The sequence below is a fragment of the Trachypithecus francoisi genome, unplaced genomic scaffold (genome assembly GCF_009764315.1).
Source record: "Trachypithecus francoisi isolate TF-2019V2 unplaced genomic scaffold, Tfra_2.0 Lachesis_group1, whole genome shotgun sequence".
Lineage (NCBI taxonomy): Eukaryota > Metazoa > Chordata > Mammalia > Primates > Cercopithecidae > Trachypithecus > Trachypithecus francoisi.
The window spans coordinates 177,062,406-177,079,579 of record NW_022681454.1 but is presented as its reverse complement, the minus strand read 5'-3'; the positions used below and the strand labels follow the sequence as shown (position 1 = coordinate 177,079,579).

The window sequence follows — 17,174 nt, the reverse complement described above, 5'->3', positions numbered from 1 at the left end:
AGGACAGAGGAGAAGAGGAGGAGTGGAAACCCTGGACACTGGAGCGAGCTACTGCTGCGAGCAGTGTCCTTTACATCTGTTCACCTCCAAAAGAGGGAAACAAGAACGAAAAACGCCCGAGTGTGGGCGTGGTGTCAGTAGAGGCCGTAAGGCGCAGTTGGTAACTGCGGTGTTTAAAAATACCCGAACTAGTTGCCAGTGCCTGCATTTGAGATATTTCACATAAAATTGTTGATTTCTAACTTCTCTTGAAAAATTAGAAGGCCAGGGACCATCAGGCTCCTGATTCCAGGTGAAATAAGCAGCTGGGGTGGTGCTGGGCAGAACGCCCCAGGCCCCACCGCTGCCCGATCTCACCACCCCAGGCCAGGCACTGGCAGCCGTGCAAATCCCACGTTTCCAGCGCGGTCTGTCTCACTCTGTCCATCTCATCATTCTCATCACTTGCGCCTGGTGATATAATGGCTTTGTATCTTAAGGGAAGCTGGGAATGTTCATGGATTCTTTGCTTCGGGCTTCAGCAACAACTGCTAGTTGTGTGACTTTCCATGCCAGGCAATGCTGCTTACTCTCTAAGTGACCACAGCACTAGGGGCATGGATGGACTCCCCTCACCTGCAGTTCTAAAACCCAAGGAGTGGCACTCCCTGAAAGTCACAAATGTGATTATTTAGCAGAAAAGAGGGCGGAAAAACTTCTCCACTACAAGATGCTGCATAAAAATGAAGGAGCTGTGAGCCCACTAAGGCACACTGCTGCTGCCACATGGTGCGTGGCCCTGCCCTCCCGCCTGGCACTAGACCCCCGCGTGCCATAGCTGTCCCTGCTCCACCACGTGACCTGGCTTCCCCACACTTCAAAAACACTGGCTTCTTCCAGGCTTCTCCCCTTTACACCTAAACGCTTTCCAAAGACTCGTCTATACAAAACCTCAACCAAAACCAAATAAAAACCCAATAGGAGCAAACCTTCCTGCTGAGCTCCCTCCGACGGGGCTGAAAACATCTGCTGTGCTCACCAGGGATCCCAGCTGTACTTTCCAGTTCTCTCCATCAATCTCCTCTCCCCATCCTCCAGCCCCAGGCTCCTGGTTCTCCTCTGACCTCTCAGCCATTCCTTCTAGTATCTCTTTTGGGGTGAGCCTTTCAGTGACTGGTGCCCACCAGGCCTCCTTTCCCAGTCACCTCACATTTTCTGGGATGTCTGATCCATTTCCAGTGATGAGACCAGTGCCTTGAAGATGAGCACTCCCATTTTTTCATCTCCATCCTGACCCCTAACCCTGGCTTTAGATTTTTGTTTTCACTTATCTGCTGGTCATGGTTACCTTGCTGGCCTGCTGGCATTGCCTGGTGTGCCATGGCAGAGGTCAGCATCCTCCCCACACCCCTGCTCCCCAGTGTTCTCCATCTCAAGCACTGGCACCACAGGACAGCCACTGCCCCCCATGAACCTCCCATGAACCTCACAGGCCACCCTTACCCGTTTCTCCCCAGCCCACTCTCCGCAATGCCTGATATCTGCCCCACATAGAACCCATTCCCATCATTTGGTTTTGTGCATGGCGAGCCCTGCTGGCTGCCCCATCAGAAACCGCGGGTGGAAGCCTCTTCTGCACAGCTTCCAAGGCCTGTGCAGTTTGAGCCCAGTTCTCCCAGACAGGCTCACCACTGGCAACTCCCCATGCGCCAGAGCTTGGCACTGACTTCTAAGGTCTGTGCCTCTGTCCGTGCTGTTCTTCCTGCCTCAATGTCCCACTCAAAACTGCCACCCCTAGGTGCCTAAGGAGCTTGCAGCCATCCTTCCATGATGAGTTCTCTTATAATCTCCTCCGCTGGTGCCCGCAGCCCCAGCACCTGCCCCATACGGATTGAGGCTCCTCCTACATCTCTCACAGGTCCCTATCCATACCTTTAGTGAGCTCTTTCCACATGCACTGCAATGACCTGGTTACCTGCCTGTCCCCACCACAGCCTAGAGCCCCCGAGAAGAGCAGAACACACATGTTCTTAGCCTCCGCATCTCAGGGCCTGACAAAGTGCAAGGTTTCTGGGGCTGCCCAAGGAATGTCTGTGAAATGAGTGAATAAAACCCCGAGTTTTCTGTACCTTTGTATCCTGGGTCAGAATAGTCCAATGAGATGTGCTAACAGCTACTAAGAGCTGGGGACACCCTGGGTTCTTGAGGGGAGTTAGGCTCTCATCAGCCTTTAACTCTGCCAGTCACATTTATCACCTCAGGTGCAAATGGGAAATTACATATTCAAGGCAGGGAACACAGGATTTCTGTCTCAGATCCTAGTATTAACTTTCACTGCACTGAGGTGAATTCCTACACAATCAGACCACATGAGGGCAACCCAAAAGCTGTCCTGGATGGGGCCATTCACCTGAAGGACTGCACCTGCCGAGGCACCTTCTGGCTCTGCTCCCGGAGCCGACACACATCCTTGGAGACTTGCCTCATCAACTTCTCTGCATTCAAACCTTGCTTCTGCTCTTCTTTGGACTGTTCAGCCTGGAAAAGGGAATAAAAATGTAAGAAAAACACAAAACACTGATTAGAAATCCCTGGAGACATCCTATGAGGCTTGAAAGATTGTGACTAAAGTCAGGAGGGCAAGCAGGACAGCCAGTGGGCTGGTGTCCTTCACATCACGCGTCAGGGGCCAACACCCACACGACCAACTCATGCTGAGTGGGAGCATATGTGGATTTTGGGGTAAGTCCATTTTAATCACGTTTTAGAAATGGAATTACACAGGTAATATGTGGCAATTTTATTACATCTGAAAAACCTAAGAACTCTTAAAAATGAAACTGAAAATTACTCATAGCACTGTTTCCAAAAAAACACCTACAGTTAAAGAGTGTTTTGGGCAAATACACTTTCAACCTCTTATTTATCTTTTTGATCCTTTTTTCTAACTTAGCCATTTAAAAAGCTGTTTATTAAAGTAGAATTTACCAATCAAAAAATGTGCACATATACGTGTATAGCTCAAATAACTTTTACAAACTGAACACATCCATGTAACCAGCACCGGATGAAGGGGAGGACACTCCTGTTTCCAAGAAGCCCCCCTTGGTGCCCTTCCAGCTCTGCCCAGGGTTGCCAGCATTCTGACTTCTAACGTGCCTCTTCTGTCCTTGGTACAGATGGAACAGTAAACAGATACTCTTTAGGGTCTGGCTTCTTTTGCTCAACATTATGTTCACGAGAATCATACACACTGTTATATGTAGTTGTAACTCACTTTCCTCACTGCTGTATAATTCTCCACCATATGACTTTACTACAATGTATAATCTGTTAGTAATAATGAACATTTGGGTACTGTGCATGAACATGTTTTAAAATAAAAATGTACTAATGATACTACATTAAAAGTTGCCTTTTCATTTCATTCTTTCACTCATATTCATTCACTCATTCATTCACTCAATCAACAAATATTTGTGGACTGCCTTTTAAGGAAAGGTGGTATAAGTGGGTGAAGAGCAAACACTCAGATATATGGCTTGGGGTCAAATTTCATTTCTACCACTTACTAGCAATGAAAATCTGGGCAAGTTGCTTGACCTCCTGGTGTCTTAGTTTTTCCACTTGTAAACTGGGAATAAGTACTTACTTCAAAGTTGTGAAGTTTAAATGAGTACATATACATGTAAAGTACTTAGAGCAGTATCCAACACATCATTGAATATACTATTTCAGAATGAAGCTATTACTGTTGCTTTTTTTTTTTTTAAACAATATGCCAGGTTCTGTAGTAGGTGGCAGGGTTATAGTTGTGAACAAAACAGGTGAAGTCCAGGCTGGGAGGCCAAGGTGGGAAGATTGCTTAAGGCCAGGAGTTTGAGACCAGCCTGGACAACATAGGGCTCTACAAAAAAAAAAAAAATTAACTAGGCGCGGTAGCATGTGCCTGTGGTCCCAACTACTCAAGAGCCTGAGGTGAAAGGATCACTTGAGCCTGGGAGTTTGAGGCTGCAGTGAGCTATGATCTACCACTGCACTACAGCCTTCATGACAGAGCAAGACACTGTTTCAAAAACCAAAACAAACAGAAAAACAGGTGAAGACCAGTGGCAGAGAAAAACAACAGCAAAGAACAGAAATTGTTTAATAATTATTAAAAATCAACCATATATTGTATTTTCTCAAGTTAAACCTTCCTCACATAACATTAAAAAACACAGTCTATTTATTAGAGCAGTTTTAGGTTTATAGCAAAATGGGTTGGAAAGTAGAGTTCTCATTTACTCCCTGCCCCTACTCATGTATAACCTCTCCCACTACCAGCATCCTCCGCTAGCATGGTACATCTGTTAATCAGTGAACTCATATTGACACTTCATTATCACCCCAAATCCATAGTTTATATTAAGCTTTACTCTTGGTGGTGTACATTCAATGGGTTTTGGCAAAAGTGTAACGACATGTACCCACCATTACAATATCATACAGAGGAGTTTCATTGCTTTAAAATTCCCCTGTGCTCTGCCTATTCCTCCCTCTTGGTGTTATGCATTTAAGTTTCCTCCATGTCTTTTTCATGGCTTGATAGATAGCTCATTTCTCTTTAGTGCTGAAGAGTATTCCATTGTCTGAATATACTAGTTTATTTAACCATTCACCTACTGAAGGACATCTTGACTGCTTTCAAGTTTTGGCTATTATGAATAAGGCTGCTGTAAATATTCATGCAAACGTTTTCATGTGGACATAAGTTTTCAACTCATGCCAAGGAGCACAAATGCTGAATAGTATGTAAGAATCTGCTTAATTTTATTAGAAATCTACAACTGTCTTCAAAAGTGCCTGTATGATTTTGCATTTCTATCAGCAATGACTGAGAGTTCCTGTTGCTCCACATCCTTGTCAGCATTTGGTGTTGTCTGTGTTTTGGATTTTGGCCACTCTAACAGGTGTGTAGAGGTATCTCATTGTTGTTTTACTCTGCAATTTCTTATTGACATATGATGTTAAATATCTTTTCATGTGCTTATTTGTTATCTGCTTTGGTGAGGTGTCTGTTCAGGTCTTTTGCTGATTTTTAAACTGGGTGTTTGTTTTGTATTGTTGAGTTTTAAGAGTTTTTTGTAACTTAGATAACAGTCCTTTATCAGATATAACTTTTACAAATATTTCTCCCAATGTGTGGCTTGTTTTCTCTTTTTCTTGACGGTGTCTTTCACAGAGAAGTTTTAAATTATAACAGAGTCCAGCTTATCAGTTATTTCTTTCACGGATCACGCCTCTGATGTGTTGTATATGAAAAGTCATTGCCATACCCAAGGTCATCTAGATTTTCTCAAACTAGGGTAACTTCTAGGAGTTTTATAGTTTACATTCTACATTTAGGTCTGTGATCATTTTGAGTTAATATTTGTGAAGGGTGTAGAAGGATCTATATCCAGATTCATGTTTTTTTGCATGTGAATAGATATCCAGTTGTTCCAGCATCATTTGTTGAAAAGAGGATCTTTTTTATTTTCTTTGTTCCTCTGTCAAAGGTCAGTTGAATATAGTCAGCCCTCTGTATCTGTGGGTTCCACATCCATGGATTCGACCAATCATGAATTAAAAAATATTTGGGAAAAAATGGATGGTTGCATCTGTACTGACATTGTTTTTCCTTATCATTATTCCATTAATGACATTATTATTACTACATTATACTGTATTACTACTGTCATTAAATACAGTATAACAATTATTTACATAGTATTTAAATTATAATAGGTATTATAAGTTATCTGGAAATGATTTAAAGTATATGGGAGGATGTGGGTTATATGCCAATACTATATCATATTATATAAGGGACTTGAGCATCTGTGTCCATGGGGAGTCCTGGAACCAATCCCCACTATGGATGTTGAAGGATGACTGCACATTGAAGAGAGTCGATCTATTTCTAGGCTCTCTATTTTGATTTGTCTATTTTTTCACTAATACCACACTGCTTTGATTACCATAGCTTTATAGTGTCTTGAAGTCAGGTAGTATCAGTCCTCTAACTTCATTCTTCTCCTTCAATACCGTGTTGGCTATTCTGGGTCTTTTGCCTCTCCATATAAACTTTAGAATCAGTTTGACTAGTACATAATAACTTGATGGGATTTTGAGTGGAATTGCATTAACTCTATAGATTGATTTTGGAAGTACCAACATCTTGACAATATTGAGTCTTCCTATAAACATGGAATATTTTCCCATTTATTTAGCTTCTTTTAAATTTTCTTTCATCATTGTTACGTAGTTTTCCTCTATAGATTTTATATATATTTTGTTAGGATTTACAAGTATTTCACTTTTTGGATACTAATGTAAATGGCATTGTTTTTAACTTCCAATTCCACTAGTGCATTGCTGGTATATAAAAAAGTGATTAACTTTTGTATAGTAACCTTGTATCGTACAACCTTGTTATAATCACTTATTAGTTCCAAGAGTTGTTTCTGTTTGTTTTGTTTTTGGTCAAATCTCTCAGGTTATCTACATGGACAACCATCTTATGTGTAAACAAAAACAAACAAAGACAATTTTGACTTCCTTCCCAAGCGGTATGCCTCTTTTTGTTTTTTCTTTTCTTATTGCATTAGCTGAGATTTCTAGTGTGATACAGAAAAGAAGATGTGAGAGGGGACATTTTTACCCTGTTCCTAGTCTTAGCAGGAAAGCTTCTAGTTTTTCAGCATTAAGTTTGATGTTAGTTGTAGAGTTTTTTACATGTTCTTTAAGGTCTCTTCTATTCCTAGTTTGCTGGGAGTTATTTTTAGCATGAGCAGGTGTTGATGTCATTAATTTCAACAATTGATTTTGAATTTGTTAAATCAGCCTTGCACACCTGGGATAAATCTCCCTTGGTCATGGTATATAATTCTTTTTCTAAACAGTGAGTTAGGTATGATCTGCTAATATTTTGTTAAAGATTTCTGCATCTATGTTCACAAGAGGTATGGGTCTGTAGTTTCCTTGTCTTTGCCTGGTTTTGGTATTAGGATAATGCTGGCCTCACAGAATAAGCTGAGAAGCATTCTCTTTGCTTCTGTTCTCCAAAAGAGATTGCAGAGAATTGATAAAGTTGTTTCCTTAAATGTTTGGTAGAGGCCGGGCACTGTGGCTCACACCTGTAATCCCAGCACTTTGGGAGGCCGAGGAGGGCAGATCACCTGAGGTCACGCGTTTGAGACCACTCTGGCCAATGTGGTGAAACCCCGTCTCTACTAAAAATACAAAAATTAGCCAGGTGTAGTGGTGAGCACCTGTAATTCCAGCTACTTTGGAGGCTGAGGCATAAGAATCTCTTGAACCTGGGAGGCGGAGGTTGCAGTGAGCTGAGATCATGACACTGCACTCAACCCTGGGCGACAGTGCAAGACACTGTCTCAAAAAAAAAAAAAAATTGGGTAGACTCTATTAGTAAATCCATCTATGCCTCATGCTTTCTATTTGGGAAGGCTATTATTGATTCCATTTCTATAATATAGATAGGCCCATTCAGACTATTTCCTGGCAGACTATCTTTCAAGGAATTGATCCATTTCATCTTGGTTATCAGAGTTGAGAGCATAGAGTTGTTCACAGTATTTCTTTATTATGCTTTTCATGTTCACAGGACCTGTAGTGATGTCTCCTTTTTCATTTCTGATGTAATAGAATTTGTGTCTTCTCCCTTTTTCCTTACCCTAGTTAGCAGTTTACTTTTTTTTTTTTTTTTTCCTGAGATGGAGTCTCGCTCTGTCACCCAGGGCTGGAGTGCAGTGACACAATCTTGGCTCACCACAACCTCCACCTCCCAGGTTCAAGTAATTCTCCTGCCTCAGCCTCCCAAGTAGCTGGGACTACAAGTGCATGCCACCACACCTGGCTAACTTTTGTATTTTTAGTAGAGATGGGGTTTCACCATATTGGCCAGGCTGGCCTCAAACTCCTAACCTCGTGATCCACCCGCCTCGGCCTCCCAAAGTGCTGGAATTACAGGTGTGAGCCACCGTGCTCAGCCCAGTCTACCAATTTTATTGATCATTTGAAAGACACAGCTTACTGACTTCCTGTTTCTAATTCCATTCATTTCTGTTCCAATGGTTATGATTTCTTTTCTTACCCTTAGTCTGCTCTTTTTTTTCTAGTTTCCTAAGATGCAAACTTAGTTGATTGATTTTAGTTCTTTCCTTTTTTCTAGTATATGCATTCAATGCTATAAATTTCTTGCTAAGCACTGTGTTTGCTGCATCCCCCAATTTTTTTTTCTTATGATAGGAACAGCCTTTACTGGTTGTAATGAGAAGTGGAAGAGGAGAGGATGCTATAGTTCCTGCTTCTGGGGCAGTGTCCACAGACTCAGTGGCTGTCCTCCAAAATCCTACAAATTTTGATTGTTTTTTCATTTGGCTCAAAATATCTTTTAATTGTTCTTAAGATTTCTCCTTTGACCCACTTGTTATTTAGAAGTATGCTGTTTAATCTCCAAGTATTTTGGAATTTTCCAGCTACTTTTGTTATTGATTTCTAGTTTAATTCCACTGTGGTAAAAGCAGACAGTGTAAATATATATCTTATGGCCTGGACTGTGGTCTGTATCTTGGTGAATGTTCCAAGGGAGCTTAAGAAGAGTGTGTCATCTGTTGTCATTAAATGAGTAGTCTATAGATGTCAATTATATCCAGTTAAGTAATAGTGCTGTTGAGTTCAACTATGTCTACTGATTTTCTGCCTGCTGGGTCTGTTTATTTCTGACAGAGGATAATAATGAATTCATTCACTTCTCCTCCTATTTCTTTTTTTGCCTCATATATTTTGTGCTGTTAGTCACACAGATATTTAAGAATTGTTGGCCGGGCGCGGTGGCTCAAGCCTGTAATCCCAGTACTTTGGGAGGCCGAGACGGGCGGATCTCAGGAGATCGAGACCATCCTGACTAACCCGGTGAAACCCCGTCTCTACTAAAAAATAAAAAATAAAAAATTAGCCGGGCGAGGTGGCAGGCGCCTGTAGTCCCAGCTACTCGGGAGGCTGAGGCAGGAGAATGGCGTAAACCTGGGAGGTGGAGCTTGCAGTGAGCTGAGATCCGGCCACTGCACTCCAGCCTGGGCGACAGAGTGAGACTCCATCTCAAAAAAAAAAAAAAAAAAAAAAGAATTGTTATTCTGGTCGGGCACAGTGGCTCACGCCTGTAATCCCAGCACTTTGGGAGGCTGAGGTAGATGGATCATCAGAGGTCAGGAGATTGAGACCAGCCTACCCAACATGGGGAAACCTCGTCTCTACTAAAATACAAAAATTAACTGGGTGTGGTGGCGGGCGCCTGTAATCCCAGCTACTCAGAAGGTTGAGGTAGGAGAATCACTTGAACCTGGGAGACTGGGTGACAGAGCGAGACTCCATCTCCAAAACAAACAAACAAAAACAAAATTGTTATCCCTTCTTGGATAATCTCTTTATTATTCATTATGTCATGCTCTTTTTTTTTTTTTAAACTGGGTAACTTTTCTTGCTCTGAAGTCTGCTCCATCTGAAATGAATATAGCTATTCCCACTTTCTTTTGATTAGTATTAGCATTGTCTACTTTCAGTCTATATGTGTTTTATGTTTAAAGTGGGCTTCCTGTATACAAAATACAGTTGATTCTTTTTTGATCAACTCTGACAAACTGTTTTTTAATTGGTGTATTCAGACCACTGATGTTTACAGTGATTAATGAAATAGCTGGAATAATATCTACCATATTTGTTACTGTTTTCTATTTGCTACCCTTGTTGTTTGTTCCTATGTTTGTCTTCTACTCTTTCACTGCCTTTTGTGGTTTTGAGGACTTTATATAATGCCAATTTTCTCTTCTTTCTTAGCATGTCATTTATATTTCTCTCTTACTTTTTCTAGTGGTTGCTCTGGAGTTTGTATTATACTATCCAAATCCACTTCCAAATAACATTATACCAATTCACGAGTAGTACGAGGACCTTATAATAACAAAATATCCCTCATTCTTCCCTCTTGTGCCTTGCATCATTGCTGCCACTCATTTCACTTATATAATACACACACATAAGTGTATGTAACTGAATACACTGTTGCTATTACTTAGAACAAATTATGTGATTAAGAATAAGAAAAAAGTCTTATTTATCTTAACTTATTCCTTTTCAATACTCTTCCTTTGTTTATATAGATTCATGTTGCTAACATATCATTTTCCTTTTCTCTAAAGAACTTTTACCATTTCTTGCTAGGCAGGTCTACTGAGCACAAATGTCCTTAATTTTTGCTTGTCTGAGAAAATATTTATTTCACCTTCACTTTTGAAGAATAATTTTGTGTTTGGGTACAGAATTCTAGGTTGATTTCTTTTTCCTCTTAACAATTTAAATTATTGCATCCCACTCTCTTCTTGCTTGTACGATGATTTCTCAGGAAAAGTCAGATATAACACTTACCTTTGTTCTTCTATAAGGAAGTTTTTCCCCTCTGGCTTCTTTCAAAATTTTTAAATCTTTTAATTTTCTGCAGTTTGGATATGCTTAGGTGTAATGTTCTCTGTGTGTGTATATTTATTTTGCTTGGTGTTTTATGAGCTTTCTGGCTCTGTAGTTTAATGTTTGACATTAATTTGGAGAAAGTCTCAGTCATTATTCCTTCCAATGTTTCTTCTGTTCCCTTCTCTTTCTTCTGGTATTCCTATTACACACATGCTACATCTTCTGTAGTTGTCTCACAGTTCTTGGATGTTCTGTTCCTTCTTTTTTATCCAGTCTCTTTTTTCTTTGCTATGCAGTTTTGGAAGTTTCTATTGACATATCCTCAAGAGTTCAGATATTCTTTCTTTAGTCATGTCCAGTCTACTAGTGAGCCCATCAAAGTTATTTTTCATGTCTGTTACAGTGTTTTTGATCTCTAGAACTTCTTTTTGATTCTTGCTTAGAATTTCCATCTCTCTCCTTATGATGTCCATCTGTTCTTGCATATTGCCTACTTTTTCCCTTACAGCCCTTAGCATATTAATCACAGTTATTTTAAATTCCTGGTCTGATAAGTCCAGCATCCCCGCCATATGTGAGTCTGGTTCTGATGCTTGTTTTGCCTTTTAAACTCTGTTTTTTGCCTGTTAGTATGCCCTGTAATTTTCAGTTCAAACCCAGGCGTAATATACTAGGTGAAAGAAATTCTGGTCAACAGCCTTTAGTGTTGTGGTGGCAAGATGGGGGTAAAGAAGGAAAGTGTTCTATAGCTCTGTGAACAGGTTTCAGTCTTTGAGTAGGCCTGTGCTCCGGGACTATGAGCTTCACAAGTGCTTCTCCGTCTTTCCCCTCCTGAGGTGGAACAGAGTATCTAGGATGGGCTGGAGTTGGGTATTCCCCTTCTTCCACATGGAAGACTAGAGGGGGCTAGAGTTGAGTATTTCCCTCATCTAAGTCAGTTAAGTTCTGAGAACATGGTTTCTCCTGAGGACAGGCCTTGCTAAGAAGAACAGAATGCTTTTGCATGTTTCAATTGGCTACTTTTTTCCTTCCTCTGCCAGAATCAGTAGAAGACTTTTCTTCGACATCCATTGTGAGGACCCAGCCAAGCTCCCGGAAGTAAAACTAACACAAGCGTGGAGAGCCCCTGACTTCTCATGACTGGGTACTCCTGCAGTTTTTAACTCTCACACTTCTCTGTAGTGAGCCTCCAGCAGTATGTTCATTACAGTTTAGGTTTTCTTACCCTAGTATTGGTTCCTGCAGAGGTCACTGCTCTTAGGTTCTTGCTCCAGTAAGTTGTGATTCTTCGTTCTGCTTGCCTGTCTCTCCAATTCTGGGGATAGTAGTTTGCCCTATGACCTCACCTCTCTGACTGATCTAAGAAGAATTGATTTTTCATTTTGTTCAATTTTTTACTTGCTGTTAGATTGAAGACTTCAAACTCCTTATATGTTGGACCAGAAACCAGAAGCCTGTAACTTTTAATGATTTCATAACATTCCACTTAGTAGCTACAGCTTAATTATCTTAACGAACCCTCTACAATTACCTATTTAAATTATTTCTAGGCTGCAGTGTTCATTCAAGTGGGATTTGACATTTAAAAATCTTGGTAAGTGAACATGTGGCTATATTAGATTTGGAGACAGATAAATGCAGGCATATATTACATAGTTTAAAAAACTCTCCACAATAAGCCTACATCAGTATATTCATATAACTGTTTATATTACTCCATTATCAGGGAAAAACTAGTGTTAATTTGTACTTTGAGTTTTAAAAACACCTAATATTGTAAAATACTGAATAAAGCTTCCCTGATATAAAATCCAAACTTACATTTATTTATTAGTAAGTATTAAAAAGACAATTCTTTAGCTATGTAAACAAACTGTGAAATAGAAAATAAGGCTTAAATATGAATGTGTGACTTGTTACTCCTCCTACATTCATATTAGAAAGTCATGTAATTCACAGTGAGGACTGTCGTCATGGGGTAAAAGGGCCATGATGACTCTGTTCCCCATTTGCTGTCCTTCACCCAAGGCACTGACTCCCTCTTGTAGGTATGCTAAGAGGCTGCCTAGTTATTCACTTAGGATATGGCTCAAGGTTTGCCTTGGTGGCTGAGATGTTTAGACTGGGCCCAAAAGCTTCAGGAGGGCAAAGGATGTGCCTGTTTAACATAATTCATAAAGGCTCAAGTGCTCAATACAATTTTGGAACCAGTAGTTTATTTCTGACAACTGCCTATATTTGCAGAAGTTACTTGCAACGTTGTCTTACAAAAGGAATTAATTAAATCAAATGGCTGGAGACTTCATTATATAATACGTATACATTTAACGAGGGGGAGTGGTCTCGTCTTAAATCAGTCTTGCCAATACATACTTAAAAACAGTTGTTATCTCCATCTGACAGATACACAAATCCTTTTTTTTGTTTGTTTGTTTTTGTTTTTTGAGAGGGAATCTCGCTCTGTCACCTAGGCTGGAGTGCAATGGCAGGATCTCAGCTCACTGCAACCTCCCCACCTCCTGGGCTCAAGCAATTCTCCTGCCTCTGCCTCCAGAATAGCTAGGACTACAGGCGCCTGCCACCATGCCCAGCTAAGTTTTATATCTTTAGTAGAAATGGGGTTTTACCATGTTGGCCAGGCTGGTCTTGAACTCCTGACCTCAAGTGATCTGCCTGCCTCGGCCTCCCACAGTGCTGGGATTACAGGCATGAGCCACTGCACCCAGCTGCTATCTGACAGATAAACAAATCTAATTTAATTTAGTTGATTTGTGTCTTGAGGGACAGTGGGGCCTTATAAATAAGTGAGTTGGCTTCCGTCAATTTTTTGGAAAGCTGCTTTAGGAGAAGGCATATTCTAAGCAAAATCTCTGGTGTGAATACACGGTAACTTTCCTGTTCACTTTCCCTCCCAATTCTCACTGGGGAGGTTGCGGAAACTAGCTAACCAACAATGATTTGAGAAGCTGCCTCTTGCTGTACCTGACAGAGACAGAGAGAGAGAGATCGACATCAACTCAGGTCAGAACTATGCAGTTGACATACAGAGGGAGAAGAGAAAACAGCTTAGGTAAAGGTCTGAAGGTGGTGGGTAGCCTGCGCCTGCAATCTAAGTTGATGGACAGTCCCATAATTGGGACCCTTCCAGACTTGAGAAGCCAACTGCTTCTGTTATAAACTAAGCAGTTAGAAACATTAGAAGGAAATAAGACTGGTGCTGGCAAAAAGGGCAATTAAGGACCTTGTCATCCCACGTGCATCCACTGTTTCAGACGCCTTTAAGGCCAGGAAATCAAACAAGGTCTTCAGGCTTAAGAGACACGACAAAGACAAGATCTTTGACTATGTGTCACAGCCACACTGATACTATCAGCAATTCTCTTACTAAGAATTTATGCTTTAGGAATACTAGCGTGGCCAGAAAGGTGCAAAAAATATGCATAAAATGTGTGTTTCCACACTGTTTATAATAGAACATTTGGGAAATTGTTATTAGAATAATTAAATAACTGATACAGCTATACAAATGAATGTATTAAAATAATGAGTTACAGTACCATTTACTAATATGGAAAGCTATTCATCACATAGTATTAGAATGAAGTGAGGGAAAGAAGCAAATTTCAGAACGACCTATCTTTATGACCCCATTTTTGTATAACTCTTTCAAATGACACTAACACACACACATTGCATAAAAAATAGCTAGAAGGACATACACCAAATTGTCAACAGTGGTAACCTCTGGGAAGTACAACTCCAAGAAGGACTTCTAGTTTTTGCTTTATATAGTTCTGCATCACCTAAATTTGTTTTAATAACCACGTGTTACTTAAACATTTAAAAAAAATTAAAATATTCTCAAAGCAAAAATATCCTAAACTCACTTTAAATCTGCAAATAAAAATACTGTGGCACTTTGAGGAAAGATGAGATTTTACAAAAACTCTTTATTCAGCAAATACTTATAAAGAGTAAATTATACTGAAACTACTTTATGGAAAGCTAAATAATCCACAATGGGGCATCCTTAGTACTTTGCTAATAATCATCTACTGCAATAAGTTTTGATTTTTTTCATCACACTGTGTCTTTTTCCAGGTATTTTTTACTGCCCCCCCAATTCCTCACCCTGTTTTGAAAGATTTTGTCTATAAAAGCAGCCTATATTTGTTAAGTAACAGTTGTCTCTTGATTACTTTGTAATTGATGAGATAATTTAGTTGCGAGTTGGAGCTTGTGAATTTATGTGATTCAAATACAAGGGTGACAAATGTGATAGTTACTTTGTGAAGTCCTATCTTTAGTAAATGGGTAATTTTTCATTAGGTCCCAGATAAGGAACTGTTGACTTAGTATACACTGAGAAATGACTTCTACCTTGCTATGGTATATCAAATTACTAAATTAGTAAATAGACTAAACATTTTGCTGCTATTCAAATTCTTTGTGAAATACCATAAGAAAAAAAATCACTCTTCAAACAGACATCTGTTGACTGATTTCACAAGAGACATATCAGGAAAAGTCAGGGAAGGAACTGAATCATACATAGGTAAGAAAATCTAACCTACTTTTCTTACCTAGAAGTGATTTTATCAGATAGGAAATAGGACAGGCTCATAGCATCCTGTTCCATCTTTGCTACCTTCCACGTGAACGGAACGCAGAGGTCTCCTACCCCTTGCAGAGAACCTTTTTGGCAGTCCCTCTACGTGGTGTAATGGCTGCTGACATTTTCAACTTCCAGCATTTCTATGGTGACTACAAAATTACTTTGAAACTTGCCTTTGTCTTACAAAAAAATAAAGCTGACCAGGGAACATAGGAAGATATTTCCTTCCCTGCTGAATAAAAATATACTTTACTGAAGACTGTATTTGTCTCTATGTTTTTATATTTTTATCTGTATCTATACCTATATCCTTCTCCAAAAATTAGGTGGCAAAACATACAGAATTATTATTAGCTGCTAATGATCAATACCAAACAACTTTGTAGGCAGTTAAATCTCATTGCTGAATACTTTACTGTAATCATTAAGATTTTGTTGAATGCAGTGTATTAATATACTTGGCATAATTTTTACAACACATCTAACTTTTTTTTTTTTTTTTTTTTTTTGAGACGGAGTCTCGCTCTGTCGCCCAGGCTGGAGTGCTGTGGCCGGATCTCAGCTCACTGCAAGCTCCGCCTCCGGGTTTACGCCATTCTCCTGCCTCAGCCTCCCGAGTAGCTGGGACTACAGGTGCCCGCCACCTCACCCGGCTAATTTTTTGTATTTTTAGTAGAGACGGGGTTTCACCGTGTTAGCCAGGATGGTCTCGATCTCCTGACCTCGTGATCCGCCCGTCTCGGCCTCCCAAAGTGCTGGGATTACAGGCTTGAGCCACCGCGCCCGGCCAACACATCTAACTTTTACGAGTGTTAACATTTGCATTATTTTAAGCTTTACAAAAAGTCTAGCAGTTCTGCAGTCTAGCACCAGAATTCTGGCATTTTGACAGGGAAACACTCTATGGAAAAAATTTAAAAAAAAAGAAAAGAAAGAAATTCCTGCTTCGTAAGGACCATGAGGCTCCTCTGGAAGAACCCCAGTCCTCTCTCGGCATGCTTCCCCTCACCCCAAGGAGTCACGATAAGACGCCTGGCTCACGAGGCCTGGGAGCCACTTCGCATGCTGCAGACTCCAGAAGGTGTGATCCACCTCCAGTTTACATGATGGGGGCCCAACCTGCAGAGAGGCCCAGTGGTTTCTTCATAGTTGTGTTAAGAAGCCTAATGGAATAAAAAGCACCATCCGGTCTTCAGTTACAGTCCTGAGCTTCTTGCTCTGCTTCCTAAGGGGGTTTTACAATACACGAGGACACTAAATAAGATTCTGTTTTTTATTCTGAGCTACAAAACAGACGTTGGATCACAAAGGAGGAAGGTTATGGAGTGTAACCCTGAGACCTGACAGTTTTCACTGACAAGGGAGGCAGATCCAGGATCTGCTGCTGGCTTTGATTCACTGCTTTTCTAGGAGCCATATTTTTTATGGCAACTGGCAGACTCTTTGCTCATCGTTAGGCACTTTATGGTCATCTTGCTGAAAACCTCACAAATCCCCAATACCACAGGGAAATGATGGAGATGAAAGGGCAATGTGTGAGTGTGGCAGAGTTAGTGTGTGTGTGTGTGCAGGTGCTGGTGTACCCATGTGTATGTTAACAAATGGCTGTGGAAGTGAGGAAGAAGCAGGTGAGGGAAGTCAATGGTTATCATGAGCTTCTGTGGCTATAACGGAAGGCACACAATGGAAAGTTTGTATTTTCACAAAACTGGTTTTTGCAAATTTCAGTGGTGAGAAAAGTACACAACTCAAACAGTTTATATCCACAGAGTTGGTAAAAATAACGACAAAAACCCTTCTGCACTAGGGAGAATCAAATCATTTTGAAAGCAGGATAAATGCACCTTGTTTTGTGAGCTTTTTTCACTGTTGCTTGATGTGAAACTGCCAGTAGTAGAAGGAAGCAAAAATGGTGGGGCAGCGGGCTTGGCATCTGCTATGGGTTGAATGTTTGTCTCTCCAAAACTCATGCTGAAATTCAACTGCCATTGTAACGGTATTGAAAGGTGGCACCTTTGAGAGGTGAGAAGGCCTGAGGGCTCCGCCCTCATGTGTGGGTTTAATGCCCCAA

General features: G+C 40.6%; 1 protein-coding gene across 4 annotated transcripts in view; it reads right to left on the bottom strand.

Annotated features, from left to right (window-relative positions):
- The window catches only part of WWC2 (WW and C2 domain containing 2), a 211,419-nt gene that overhangs the window by 3,723 nt on the left and 190,522 nt on the right, over positions 1 to 17,174 (bottom strand). For all 4 annotated transcript variants that reach the window (XM_033215759.1, XM_033215760.1, XM_033215762.1 and 1 more), the window contains one exon: positions 2,390 to 2,517. In XM_033215759.1, the coding sequence (XP_033071650.1) occupies positions 2,390 to 2,517 (128 nt within the window). The remainder of the gene's footprint in view (positions 1 to 2,389; positions 2,518 to 17,174) is intronic.